This window comes from Triticum dicoccoides, chromosome 2B (assembly GCF_002162155.2).
Source record: "Triticum dicoccoides isolate Atlit2015 ecotype Zavitan chromosome 2B, WEW_v2.0, whole genome shotgun sequence".
NCBI lineage: Eukaryota > Viridiplantae > Streptophyta > Magnoliopsida > Poales > Poaceae > Triticum > Triticum dicoccoides.
Genome location: NC_041383.1, coordinates 330,126,187 through 330,140,565, shown reverse-complemented (window position 1 = coordinate 330,140,565; position 14,379 = coordinate 330,126,187). Strand labels below are relative to the sequence as shown.

At 49.7% G+C, this 14,379-nt stretch overlaps 1 protein-coding gene across 1 annotated transcript; it reads right to left on the bottom strand.

The window, feature by feature from the left end:
- Positions 1-397: 397 nt before the first annotated feature.
- On the bottom strand, positions 398-1,656 carry LOC119360866. The gene is made up of 5 exons (XM_037626337.1): positions 1,430-1,656; positions 1,250-1,342; positions 1,108-1,176; positions 960-1,028; positions 398-461 (listed from the first exon to the last, which is right to left on the bottom strand). The coding sequence occupies exons 1-5, from the start codon at positions 1,654-1,656 to the stop codon at positions 398-400; spliced, it is 522 nt and encodes a 173-aa protein (XP_037482234.1).
- Positions 1,657-14,379: the final 12,723 nt, after the last annotated feature.

The following is a 14,379-nucleotide window of genomic DNA, read 5'->3' as shown; positions in this document are numbered from 1 at the left end:
GAGAATTCCTTATTTGGCCCTTTCTTAAATTTTGGTTCCCTTTTTGGCCCTAGTAAAAAAATTCTTCCTGTTCTGGCACTAAAATTTCAGTTTGTTCCCTATATGACATTTCCATCAGTTTTGGCAACTAACACCGTTAAATCTGACATGAAAAGTCCTTTTTACCCTTGGTGTAGTTTGTGACCAAAATTGTGAACTGGAAGTGAAAAGCAATGGTGATGTGATCTGTTTGTCTTGAATACATTACCAAATGAAACCAAATCTGCTATTTAGCACATCTTTAATTTTAATTGGATAATTGGACAGAACCTCCCTAGTATTTTGATGATATATCCCCTGTACAGTTCATATATGCACAAGTTATAATATACTTGGAGCAGATTCACATGTATGCAAACTAAAAGTTCATAGAAACTTGGTCCAGGTTCACATATATGCAAACAGTCCACATATTTAGTCCTCTACACACATTCAGGTTCACATAGAGTTCACATATAATAGTCCAGGTTCACATCATGTCAAATACAACACATGAAGGTCACATATAGCACGTACAAAAGCCCAGGTTCACATATAGATTACATAGACAGCTCAAAAGTTTCCAAAATGAATCATGATATAGAAGGGATCCAATGAGAATCACAAGCTAAGTCTCCTTTTGCTTCGTGTGCTCATTGCAGGGCTGGAAGGATTCATTTTTTTGCTTCGTGTGCCCATTGCAGGGCTGTCATGTGGCACCACGGGAAGGTGTGGCAACTTATCAGCAACCTCTTTGCTTTTTCTTTTCATATGTAATTTCAAAGCAACAGATGCTTTCTTATTGGCCACACAAATGGGCTGAGTTGTTGATCTACACATACACATTCATGGCAACACATCATACATCACATATAGTAGCCCAGTTTAACAATAGAACAATGCATAAGATAACATAAAATTCAGAAAAAACCATAAATTACCTTTTTGCTACTCCGGATCCAGATATACTCCCTTTCCCTTTTTCCTTAGTTGTTTTCTCCAACATTTGGCTATAGTGAGAAAAATGCAATTAGAATACAAAACCAAGCTTTCATCTAATCTACTACAAAATTCAGAACTAGTTCTTACCTTTTTGATGCTCCAGTAATTGAGTTATCATGTTTTCTCTTTTTCGTAGTTGTAGGTTCCAAGCTTTGGCTATGGTGAGAAGTTACTTAGAATTCAAACACAGATTTCATATAATTATGAGCATGAGTGTAAAGTGGCTAACCTTGGCGGAAAGCACATAGAGGCTGCTGGAGCATCATCCTCGCAAGGCACAATTGATGCTTTGGTGGTCTTTGCCCTCTTCTTTGGTGGTCCTCTACATGAGCAACAAAAAAGTAGTTAACATGTATGGCTGCTTACAAAAAAATGCAAGCGAAGCAAGTTACACAATTAAATTTATTACCTCACAGCTAAAATAGCAGCAATGTCATCTGGGTTACCCTTCTTGCATTTATGCCAATGATGCCCATAGTCCTTACAAATAGGGCATAAGTGTTGGCCGTTTTTTCTTTTCTTCTCACTGCAACCTTTATACCTCTCAGTTTTATGCCTACCCGCCGTGGATTTTAGTAGCGGTGGAAACATGAAGAATCCATGGTCAGATTTAGGCCATTGGTTCTTGTCAACCATGGCAGGAATTAGTTGGTCATAGGCTGCTCTAAATTTGTCAATGGAGTAATACAAGTCCACATAATTCTGTATGTGTGCATTGATAAGAGATGTGATAAATGCTAGACCATGCTTGCAAGGAAGGCCAGAAACTTGCCATTGTCTACAAGAACATGTCCTGTCAAGCAAGTTGACCACAAACCTAAAGCCGCTGCCTCCCAATGCTGTCACTTCAGCGACTTCTTCTGAGCTTTCTACCACCTCCAAGTTTAATTATCTAGTCTTTGCATTCAACTTCTTAATTATGTGGGGAAGAATCAACCCAACCAACTTCCTTGCTACTTTCCTCCTTCGGTTCCACATGATCATAATCATCTGCCTAACCTTATCAAAGAAGTCGTCCAAGTTCAAGGACTTGTGATGCTTAATCCAATTATTGAAGCACTCAGCCAAGTTGTTTGTAACATAATCCACCTTGGAAATTGTTGAGAGCTGACTCCTAGACCACAACCTAGTGTGCCACCTCCTAAGATATGCAGTTGCCATTGGCTTTGCTAGGTCCATTGCAGCCCAATTTTTTTCAAATATATATGGGTTCCATGAGTAAGCAGCAACCCAAAGGTGGTCATCAAACACCTTTCCATGAAACTTCTTTTTGAAGTTGGACACCAAGTGAAACATACATTCCCTATGTTCAACCTCTGGGAACACTTCTTTTACACCTGTCATCACTGGTTGCCCAGCGTCGGTGCATATGGTTAAACCCCTTGGGGATCCTATGGCTTGTCTAACCATTTGCATGAACCAGATCCAATTCTCATTAGTTTCAGAATCGAAAACACCCATACAAACTGGATACATCCAACTATGGCCACCAACGGCGGTAGCACTAGCCAGCTGCCCCTTGAACCTACCTGCCAAGAAGGTGCTATCTACTGCCAAGTATGGCCTGCAGCCATTAAGGAACCCATCGATGCAAGGCTTCAAAGCAACGAAAATTCTTTTAAATCTGATTTTATCTTTTATTGTGTGATGATCAATGATCACTATGCTACCAGGGCAGCAACTTTCAATTTGCGCCTTGAAACTATACAGATTATCAAAGCTTGTATCCCAATCACCATATAGTTCCTTCAAGGCTAGCAACTTACCCATATATACTTTCTTAGAGTTGATGTCGATTCCATGATGCTCTTTCAGCTTCTTTCGCAATGCCTTTGGTCCTAGAGTTTGTCGGGGAAGCTGATCCACGAACACCTATGGGACCGGCGGACCGAGCCCCTTTCGGTTCGGCGGGGGGCGGAGGTTGCACGAAGAGCGGATCGAGGCAAAGCACACGAGCAGTTTACCCAGCTTCGGAGCTCTCCGGAGAGATAATACTCCTACTGCTGCTTGTCTGATTGTATTGAGTTCTTGCTCGGGGGCGTTGAGTGCTACAGTACACACGAGCTGCTAACGAGACCGAGCGTGAGTGTTTTTCTGGTTTCGAACCGAACCCCCTCTACGTTGCGCATGGGCCTCCTTTTATATGCTTAAGGGGTCACCGACAGGTGGCAACACAGACAAGGGTAAAAATGGAAAAGTGTTGTGGTTGGTACAACCACCTGTACAGTGTATCATACCTAACCCTGACGGCAGGGGACAAAGGCATTAAATGCCCATCTGTGTCGCCCAAATAGTGCAGAAAAGGACCGTCAGGGACACCACCGTTCGCCACGATGTCAATCTCATCAGCGTCGCTTGCCACCTCGCACCGCTGGCTGCACAGACTCTCGCCACGCGCGCCTGGAAAGACCCCAGGGCGACACGTTGGTGGATGTGCTGGAGCGCGGGTACAGAGTGGTAGCTTGCCGCGGCAAGCGCCTTGCCGCGGTTGTTGTCTTGTCGCGTCCGGAAGCTTGTCGCTCACCTGGCCTCGCCGGGACGCGTGGTGCATCGCGGCAAGTTTCTTTAGATGCCTTGGTTGGCCTTCCCGGAAAGCTCCTATTGCCAGGGCCTTGTCTCCTTGGCTTGAATACTTTGTTCTTGAATGGCTCCAAAGGAACCACAGAGGACCTTGGCGGTCGCCCGGCAAGCCTTGCCGCGGTGTGCTGCAACTGCCCGTGCACAAGTTCGGGATACTAGGGTACCCCTACTCTAGTACACCGACAGGAGCCCCCGGGCCTGGGCCACACACGGTGCCGAGCGCTGTTGGGCCAGGCCCAAAACAGGGCACGGGCATGCACGGCCTGGGTTACGCCGTATCCACCGCGCCCTCCCCCAACGGCACGCGTCGAATGCGGCGTCGTGGGAGAGAGTGTGGGTGGTTTCTTTATTCGGAAAGGCGGAATGTCCGCCCCCTCCCTCTTTATAAGCAGGGGAAACAGGGGCAGTTCGCCCATCTCGCCGGTTGCTACTCCAATCTCGGAAATCTCCGCCGCTCCCCCCCTTCTTCTCAAAGCCGAAAGAGAGCAGCGCGCCGCCCCCCATTGCCACCAGCACCACCAACGCCGTTGAACTCCCACACCACCTCCGCCATGGCTCCGAAAGCCGACAAGGGGAAGGACGTGAAATCGGTTGAGGCGCAGCGTCTCACGGCGCTGCGAAATGAGCGGGCCATCTTCCCCCCTCAGCTTGCCGCGAAGGAGCTGAGGGAGTACTACTACCTCTTCTGGTCGACGGAGACGCGAGCGCATCCGCGCACGAAGGTACTCCTGGCTGCTGCTTCGGAACTGGCTCCGAACGGATACCCCTTCTTTGCGTTGTTCTTCTACTGCGGGCTCTGCCCGCCCTTCTCTGAATTTTTCTGTGACATCATGAACTACGGGTTCCGCCTCCTTGACTTCACCCCCAACGCCGTTCTGACCATGGCAGTTTTCGCACATCTCTGCGAAAACTTTGTCGGAGTCCATCCAAACGTAGCTCTTTTTCGCCACTTCTTTATGCCCCGAGTCGAGAGAGGAGAGCCTTTATCCGGCGGAATCGCCTGGATCTCGAGAGTCGGCAAGAAGGAAGCTTATCTGGAGGGAGAGCTCCGCAGCAAGTGGGAGGAATGGAGAGCAGAGTGGTGCTGGATTGTCGAGGAGAACCCGCAGCCATTTACCGCCCTGCGACAAGCCCCAATAGCACGCGGCAACGATTGGAGCAACGTGGCCCCAGAAGATGATAGGCTGAAGATTGCCGTCACCCAGATCCTTCGCCTCAGGCTTGCCGGGCTCACCGTAGGCGCCGTTGGCGCAGATTTTCTTCGCCGCCGCATCGCCCCCCTGCAGGAGAGGGCGAGACCCGCCTGGGAGTTCCAGAACTCGACGGATATCATGAGGCTGCGCCCGGGCCTCAACTTCAACTTCACTGTCCTGGAGCTGGACGCGATGCTCCTGGAACTGTTCAAGCGCGATCCTCAACATCCATTCATGTTGCCGAGGGGTGTCGTTTCGTTGTGCAACAACTCCTCGCTCGACCGCATCCGTGCAATGATGCCGCTGTGCGACTCGCATGGAATTGTCCCAACTTGGCAAGAGCCGGCAGACGCCGTTGTGCAGGAGTTCTTTGATGGCTTGGTTGAAGTGTCGGTCTGCTCCGACGAGCAGAAGAGCCTTACTCGCGACACCACCGACGCGGAGATGCAGCACATCGCCACTAGGCTGGAAGAGGCGGCGGCAGCCGCTGCCGCGGGTGAGTTTGGATTCACCATGGAGGAGGCAGAGGCAGCAGAGGCGGCAAGCCTTGCTGAGCGCGAAGAGTTTGCCGGCGAGGGAGAGCTTGTCGGGCCCGAAGATGAGTCGAGCGAGCCCGGCGAGGGAGAGCTTGTCGGACCTGAACCTTCAGACAGCTTGCCGCAAGCGGAGCCCCCAGCTCCACCAAGAAGGCGTCTCCGCAAGGCCGTGGACGTAGCGGGGCGGGAGGCGAGTCAACAGCCGCCGTGCCGCGCGACACGCTCTACCGCGGCAAGCACTGTTGCCGCGGGAGCGCCTCACGCCGCTGCGGCAACTGGAGCGGGGTCTTCGCGGCCCACCGCTACTGCTCCTGCCAAGCGGACAAGGGAAACTACTCCTCCACCTCGTCGCACCGGAGGCGAGCCGGACTTCGATCTCTCCACACTCAGCTCCGACGAGGAATAAGAAGAGTAAGATTCTTTGCCGTGCTTGTAGTTCTTCAATTCTTGCTGTTTTGTCTTGTATCTGATTTGCTTTACTCCGAACCCATTCCTTTTCAGGACTCTGGCCCAGAGAGTGGCGAAGAGAGCCAAGGTCCCGGTGATTGTCATCGAGGACGAACCCACCACGACAGCAGAGGGCGTGTCCGAGACCGTCTTGCCGGACCCGGCAACTTTTCCCCAAAGCAGCCCCCAGCGTAAGTATATGGTTTACTTCCTGCTGTCAGGCGCGCATGGGTGATCTTTCTTTGCTGATATCTGACTGTTGGTTTGTGCAGGAGCAGAGCAGCCTCACCAGGAGAGCCCGGAAGCCGTTCCCGAAGTACCATCTGCTTCGACTACACCGCCAAGGGAGAATTCCCCGGCAAGGGAGCGTTCTCCGGCAAGGGAGAACTCTCCGGCAAGGGACAGTTCTGGCGACCCCCTGATGGTTGAGACCATGACCGCAGATCCTAGCACAGGTAATCCTCTTGCTTGAAAACTTCCCTTAGGTTCTTCTTCTTCTGATTTTCTTTTTTGATATTTGTTTGACTTTTCTCCCCTCTTCGGTCGTCAGATCCATCTGCTACGGATCCGATGGAAACCGAGGTCGCCGGCGAGGAGAACGCGCGCAGCAACACCGACGACGCCGTTGCCACCGAAGGAGAAGCCGGCGCTGATGATCCCGCCGGCGAAGAGGCCGCCAAAGCTGCCGCCGCAGAAGCTGGCGAGGGATCCGGCGATCGCACTAACGGCCCCGAGGTCGCAGGAGCGCCAGGCGCTGCGCCGACCGCCGATCCCTCCACCGCTGCTACAGCGCCAGGCTTCGAAGAGCCCCAGCCCGGCGCCTATTTGAAGGCCGGCGACGGCATCTTCATCAAGCTCCCCTGGGCGTCAAGCTCCAGGGCACCGGTCGAAGGAGAGATTTTGGATGGAGAGGTGCTCGCCTCCGCTGGGCTGACGCTGGTCGACGCGCCAAGCAGCAGCAGCGATGAGCCTGAGGAGGAGCGGCTGCTTCGGAAGCTGTTGTCGCTGTACCGCGCCCGACAAGCTAAGATGGAATCCTGAGAAGCGCTTGTCGCGAGGGCGGGAGTGGACATTGAGAAGCGCGCTGAGGAGCTCCGGGGTCTCAGGTAGGAAACTCTCCTATCCCTGGCAGAGGAGCGGGAGCAGGTTGCCGAGGAGCGGAAAGCTTTCCTCCTCGTGAAGGCTGAAGTTGAAGAGCAACAGCGGCTCGCTGCTGAGAAGCTGTCTGCGCAGGAAGGTGAGTTGGCGCAGCGCAAGGTCAACCTTGACAGCCACGAGGAGGAGCTTGCCGCGCGCGAGCAAGCAATTGGCGGGGCTCTCAAGGAAGCAAAGGATGCTGCCGCAGCTGCCGAGGCCGCCAAGAAGGAACTGGAGACGAAGATGGCGCAGCTGGAGGCCGATCTCAAGGCGAGCGGCGAGGAGCTTGCTGCGCTCAAGCGTGAGCACGAGAAGGACACCGCCGCTCATGGCGAGCTGCAGGGTCGTCTCGCTGAGAGGAGCAAAGAGCTTAGCGCTGCCAAGGACTCCAACGCCGATCTTGAGTTGAAGCTGGCTACTTTGACCAAGACGCTGGACGGCGCCAGGGAGCAAGAGGTGGCCTTGAAGGAGAAGATCAAGGCCGACGAGGCGCTGCTGGCGAGTGCTGCTGCCGCCCAGAATGCTTTTAGGGAGACTGTGGCGCACTAGACCGAGGGTCTCGTGAATGTTGCCGCCGCCATCGACGGGGAGCTGGCGCAGCTGGGGATGGAGGACCTCGGGTATTCTTCCGACGAGCACCTCCAACCCAGCGCAAGCTCAGCTTGTTCTTCAAAGGCGTGGCGACGGCCCTCCAGCGACTCTGGGAGAAGATCCCAAAGCAGCTGGCCGACGAGTCGTGCAAGATCTGCGCGGGAGTTCTTCAAAAGGTGCTGGTGAAGGTGGCCTTCCACAACCCAGGCCTCAACCTCACCAACGTCCTCAGGTCCCTGCCGCCGGATGCTAATCTAGAAGCGCTCAAGGCCCTTGTCGCACCCATTGTGGACAAGGTGAGCGAGATCAAGAGGGTTGAGGGCTATCGCGTACATTAGGCCGCCCGTTTTCTCTTTTTCTTTGTCGCTGTCGGTCATGTCATGAGAACAATCTGTTAGAGCTGCGACAATCTATCTTGTAATATAACTCTATTTTGGGTAGAGATTGCTGTGTTATTTCCTTTACTTGATTCCTTCCTTTGTATGTTTTTGCCCTATGCTTTTAGGGAACTTGTCGGCGCAGGCACCTTAGCCGCGAGCGCTGAGTGCGGGACATCAGCAGCCTGCTGGCGGTGCCGCTACCGACAAGAAACCTTGTCGCGGCTAGTCGCAGCTCACTTAAGTTGTTGAGCGGACTCGAAACAAAGTAAGGGCGCAACTAGCTATGAGTTGGTTCCTCCACGCACAGGTTTTCCATACAAAGTACGGTCGTTCGAGGAAGATAACTTAAAAATTTAAAACTGATTGCTCAAACTTTGGCAACTTAGCTTTTTTGTCTTTTGCTTTCCGGTAAGGTGAAAACTTCCTTGAACGATGCCTAGTCCACACCATTATCTTCCCCTTTCCCCCCGGCAAACTTGTGTGCGAGGGAACCTTCCTTTCCTTTTTGAGAAAAAGAAAGAAGAGAAAATAAAGATATGGAGCCTTACGGCTCGTTATTGCTTACCGGGGGTTGGCGCTGCACAAAGTGTCAGATAACGCATGCAACAATAAAGTAGACAGCATGATATTGACAACATGTGCGGAGCACATGAGCTTTACTTATGCACGGGGTCTGCGCCCGGCTTTCTACAAAGGATTACATGCAACATCGGCAAGACTTGTACAAAAGGTGGTTGCCGGAAAAGATTCCGGCAACCGCGCCCTACGGGTAAAACTTACGAAGATGCTCAATGTTCCAGGAGTTGCTCACCAGAATGCCATCTTCGGTCTCAAGGCGGACAGCGCCAGGCCTAGTGACTCGTTTCACCCGGTAAGGGCCTTCCCACTTCGGCGTCAACTTTTTGGAATTCTTGGCGGACTGAACGCGCCGAAGAACAAGGTCGCCTTCCTCGAAACTTCTGGCATTAACTTTGTGGCTATGGTAGCAGCGCAAAGCTTGCTGGTATCGAGCAGCTCGTACAGCAGCCTGAAGACGGTCCTCCTCAAGGAGCAGCACGTCATCTTGTCGCAGCTGCTCTTGCTCAAGCTCATCATAAGCGAGCACTCGAGGTGATCCGTATACGAGTTTCGTGGGGAGAACTGCCTCTGCTCCATAGACTAGAGCGAAAGGTGTTTGGCCAGTGGCTCGATTTGGCGTCGTTCTGATCGACCAAAGAACCACCGGCAGCTCCTCAATCCAGTTCCTTCCGCACTTGCGCAGCCTATCAAAAGTCCTGGTCTTGAGCCCGCGCAACACTTCAGCATTTGCCCTCTCCGCTTGACCGTTGCTTCTCGGATGAGCAACAGAAGCGAAGCAGACCTTGGCGCCAAGATCTTGGACGTACTGCATGAAGGTGCGGCTCGTGAATTGTGTGCCGTTGTCGGTGATGATCCTGTTAGGGATCCCGAAACGGCAAACAATCGACCTGAAGAACTTGACTACTGACTGAGTTGTCACCTTCCTCACTGGTTCCACTTCCGGCCACTTTGTGAACTTGTCGATTGCAACGTACAAGTACTCAAAGCCCCCGACAGCTCGGGGAAAAGGGTCGAGGTGTTGGAAATATGCCCTAGAGGCAATAATAAATTGATTATTATTATATTTCCTTGTTCATGATAATCGTTTATTATCCATGCTAGAATTGTATTGATAGGAAACTCAGATACATGTGTGGATACATAGACAACACCATGTCCCTAGTAAGCCTCTAGTTGACTAGCTCGTTAATCAATAGATGGTTACGGTTTCCTGACCATGGACATTGGATGTCGTTGATAACGGGATCACATCATTAGGAGAATGATGTGATGGACAAGACCCAATCCTAAGCCTAGCACAAGATCATGTAGTTCGTATGCTAAAGCTTTTCTAATGTCAAGTATCATTTCCTTAGACCATGAGATTGTGCAACTCCCGGATACCGTAGGAGTGCTTTGGGTGTGCCAAACGTCACAACGTAACTGGGTGGCTATAAAGGTACACTACGGGTATCTCTGAAAGTGTCGGTTGGGTTGGCACGAATCGAGATTGGGATTTTGTCACTCCGTGTAAACGGAGAGGTATCTCTGGGCCCACTCGGTAGGACATCATCATAATGTGCACAATGTGACCAAGGGGTTGATCACGGGATGATGTGTTACGGAACGAGTAAAGAGACTTGCCGGTAACGAGATTGAACAAGGTATCGGTATACCGACGATCGAATCTCGGGCAAGTACCATACCGCTAGACAAAGGGAATTGTATACGGGATTGATTGAGTCCTTGACATCGTGGTTCATCCGATGAGATCATCGTGGAACATGTGGGAGCCAACATGGGTATCTAGATCCCGCTGTTGGTTATTGACCGGAGAACATCTCGGTCATGACTACATGTCTCCCGAACCCGTAGGGTCTACACACTTAAGGTTCTATGACGCTAGGGTTATAAAGGAAGTTTGTATGTGGTTACTGAATGTTGTTCGGAGTCCCGGATGAGATCCCGGACGTCACGAGGAGTTCCGGAATGGTCCGGAGGTAAAGATTTATATATAGGAAGTCCTGTTTCGGCCATCGGGACAAGTTTCGGGGTCATCGGTATTGTACCGGGACCACCGGAAGGGTCCCGGGGGCCCACCGGGTGGGGCCACCTGCCCCGGGGGCCACATGGGCTGTAGGGGGTGCGCCTTGGCCTACATGGGCCAAGGGCACCAGCCCCAAGAGGCCCATGCGCCAAGATATAGGAAAAAGGGGAGAGTCCTATAGGGGGAAGGCACCTCCGAGGTGCCTTGGGGAGGATGGACTCCTCCCCCCCTCTTAGCCGCACCCCTTCCTTGGAGGAAGGGGCAAGGCTGCGCCTCCCCCCTCTCCCCTGCCCCTATATATAGTGGAGGGGAGGGAGGGCATCCATACCTGAGCCCTTGGCGCCTCCCTCCCTCCCGTGACACCTCCTCCTCTCCCGTAGGTGCTTGGCGAAGCCCTGCAGGATTGCCACGCTCCTCCATCACCACCACGCCGTTGTGCTGCTGCTGGATGGAGTCTTCCTCAACCTCTCCCTCTCTTGTTGATGGATCAAGGCGTGGGAGACATCGTCGAGCTGTACGTGTGTTGAACGCGGAGGTGCCGTCCGTTTGGCACTAGGATCATCGGTGATCTGAATCACGACGAGTACGACTCCATCAACCCCGTTCACTTGAACGCTTACGCTTAGCGATCTACAAGGGTATGTAGATGCACTCTCCTTCCCCTCGTTGCTAGTCTCTCCATAGATAGATCTTGGTGACACGTAGGAAAATTTTGAATTCCTGCTACGTTCCCCAACAGTGGCATCATGAGCTAGGTCTATTGCATAGATTCTTTGCACGAGTAGAACACAAAGTAGTTGTGGGCGTCGATATTGTTCAATATGCTTGCCGTTACTAGTCTTATCTTGATTCGGCGGCATCGTGGGATGAAGCGGCCCGGACCAACCTTACACGTACGCTTACGTGAGACCGGTTCCACCGACAAACATTCACTAGTTGCATAAGGTGGCTAGCGGGTGTCTGTCTCTCCCACTTTAGTCGGATCGGATTCGATGAAAAGGATCCTTATGAAGGGTAAATAGCAATTGGCATATCACATTGTGGTTCATGCGTAGGTAAGAAACGTTCTTGCTAGAAACCCATAGCAGCCACGTAAAACATGCAAACAACAATTAGAGGACGTCTAACTTGTTTTTGCAGGGTATGCTATGTGATGTGATATGGCCAAAAAGGATGTGATGAATGATATATGTGATGTATGAGATTGATCATGTTCTTGTAATAGGAATCACGACTTGCATGTCGATGAGTATGACAACCGGCAGGAGCCATAGGAGTTGTCTTAATTTATTTGTGACCTGCGTGTCAACTTAAACGTCATGTAATTACTTTACTTTATTGCTAACCGTTAGCCATAGTAGTAGAAGTAATAGTTGGCGAGGCAACTTCATGAAGACACGATGATGGAGATCATGATGATGGAGATCATGGTGTCATGCCGGTGACGATGATGATCATGGAGCCCCGAAGATGGAGATCAAAAGGAGCAAAGTGATGATGGCCATATCATGTCACTATTTGATTGCATGTGATGTTTATCATGTTTATACATCTTATTTTCTTAGAACGACGGTAGTAAATAAGATGATCCCTTACAACAATTTCAAGAAGTGTTCTCCCCTAACTGTGCACCGTTGCGACAGTTCGTGTTTCAAAGCACCACGTGATGATCGGGTGTTAGATTCTAACGTTCACATACAACGGGTGTAAGACAGATTTACACACGCGAAACACTTAGGGTTAACTTGACGAGCCTAGCATGTACAGACATGGCCTCGGAACACGGAGACCGAAAGGTCGAACATGAGTCGTATAGAAGATACGATCAACATGAAGATGTTCACCGATGATGACTAGTCCGTCTCACGTGATGATCGGACACGGCCTAGTTTGACTCGGATCATGTAATCACTTAGATGACTAAAGGGATGTCTATCTGAGTGGGAGTTCATAAGATGAACTTAATTATCCTGAACATAGTCAAAAGGTTTTTGCAAATTATGTTGTAGCTCACGCTAGAGTTCTACTGTTTAGATATGTTCCTAGAGAAAAATTAGTTGAAAGTTGATAGTAGCAATTATGCGGACTAGGTCCGTAAACTGAGGATTGTCCTCATTGCTTCATAGAAGGCTTATGTCCTTAATGCACCGCTCAGTGTGCTGAACCTCGAACGTTGTCTGTGGTTGTTGCGAACATCTGACATACACGTTTTGATAACTACGTGATAGTTCAGTTAAACGGTTTAGAGTTGAGGCACCAAAGACGTTTTTGAAACATCGCGAAACATATGAGATGTTTTGAGGGCTGAAATTGGGATTTCAGGCTCGTGCCCATGTCAAGAGGTATAAGACCTCTGATGACTTTCTTAACCTGCAAACTAAGGAGAAAAGCTCAATTGTTGAGCTTGTGCTCAGATTGTCTGAGTACAACAATCATTTGAATCGAGTGGGAGTTGATCTTCCAGATAAGACAGTGATGGTTCTCCAAAGTCATTGCCACCAAGCTGTTAGAGCTTCGTGATGAACTATAACATATCAGGGATAGATATGATGATCCTTGAGGTATTCGCGATGTTTGACACCGCGAAAGTAGAAATCAAGAAGGAGCATCAATTGTTGATGGTTGGTGAAACCACTAGTTTCAATAAGGGCAAGGGCAAGAAGGGATACTTCATGAAACAGCAAATCAGCTGCTGCTCTAGTGAAGAAACCCAAGGTAAAACCCAAACCCGAGACTAAGTGCTTCTGTAATAAGGGGAACAACCACTAGAGCAGAATTACCCTAGATACTTGGTAGATAAGAAGGCTGGCAAGGTCGATAGAAGTATATTGGATATACATTGTGTTAATGTGTACTTTGCTAGTACTCCTAGTAGCACCAGGGTATTAGATACCGGTTCGGTTGCTAAGTGTTAGTAACTCGAAATAAAAGCTACGGAATAAAACGGAGACTAGCTAAAGGTGAGCTGACGATATGTGTTGGAAGTTTTTCCAAGCTTGATATGATCAAGCATCGCACGCTCCCTCTACCAAAGAGATTGGTATTAAACCTAAATAATTGTTATTTGGTGTTTGCGTTGAGCATAGACATGATTGGATTACGTCTATCGCAATACGGTTATTCATTTAAGGAGAATAATCGTTACTCTGTTTATTTGAATAAATACCTTCAATGGTCTTACACCTAAAATGAATGGTTTATTAAATCTCGATCGTAGTGATACACATGTTCATGCCAAAAGATAGTAATGATAGTACCACCTACTTGTGGCACTGCCACGTAAGTCATATCGGTATAAAACGCATGAAGAAGCTCCATATTGATGGATCTTTGGGCTCACTCGTTTTTGAAAAGTTTGAGACATGCGAACCATGTCTATTGGTGTATATGCATGAAGAAACTCCATGCAAATGGACCATTTTGACTCACTTGATTTTGAATCACTTGGGACATGCAAATCATACCACATGGGCAAGATGACTGAAAAGCCTCGTTTTCAGTAAGATGGAACAAGATAGCAACTTGTTGGAAGTAACACATTTTGATGTGTGCAGTCCAATGAGTGCTGAGGCATGCAGTGAATATCATTATGTTCTTACTTCACAGATGATTCGAGTAGATGTTGAGTATATTTACTTGATGAATCACGAGTCTGAATTATTGAAAGGTTCAAGTAATTTCAGTGTGAAGTTGAAAGATCGTCGTAACAAGAGGATAAAAGATCTATGATATGATCATAGAGATGAACATCTGAATCACGAGTTTGGCACAGAATTAAGACATTGTGGAAATTGTTTCACAACTGATACAGCCTGGAACACCATAGTGTGATGGTGTGTCCGAACATCATAACTGCACCCTATTGGATATGATGCATACCATGATGTCTC

Excerpts from the sequence above, each read along its gene's own strand:
- LOC119360866 (XM_037626337.1), bottom strand. The coding sequence starts at position 1,656 with ATGGTTGACAAGAACCAATGGCCTAAATCTGACCATGGATTCTTCATG. Across the intron at positions 1,343-1,429 it reads GCTGCTATTTTAGCTGTGAG|AGGACCACCAAAGAAGAGGG; the intron begins GTAATAAATTTA and ends TTGCTCATGTAG. Across the intron at positions 1,029-1,107 it reads ATTACTGGAGCATCAAAAAG|CCAAATGTTGGAGAAAACAA; the intron begins GTAAGAACTAGT and ends TTCTCACTATAG.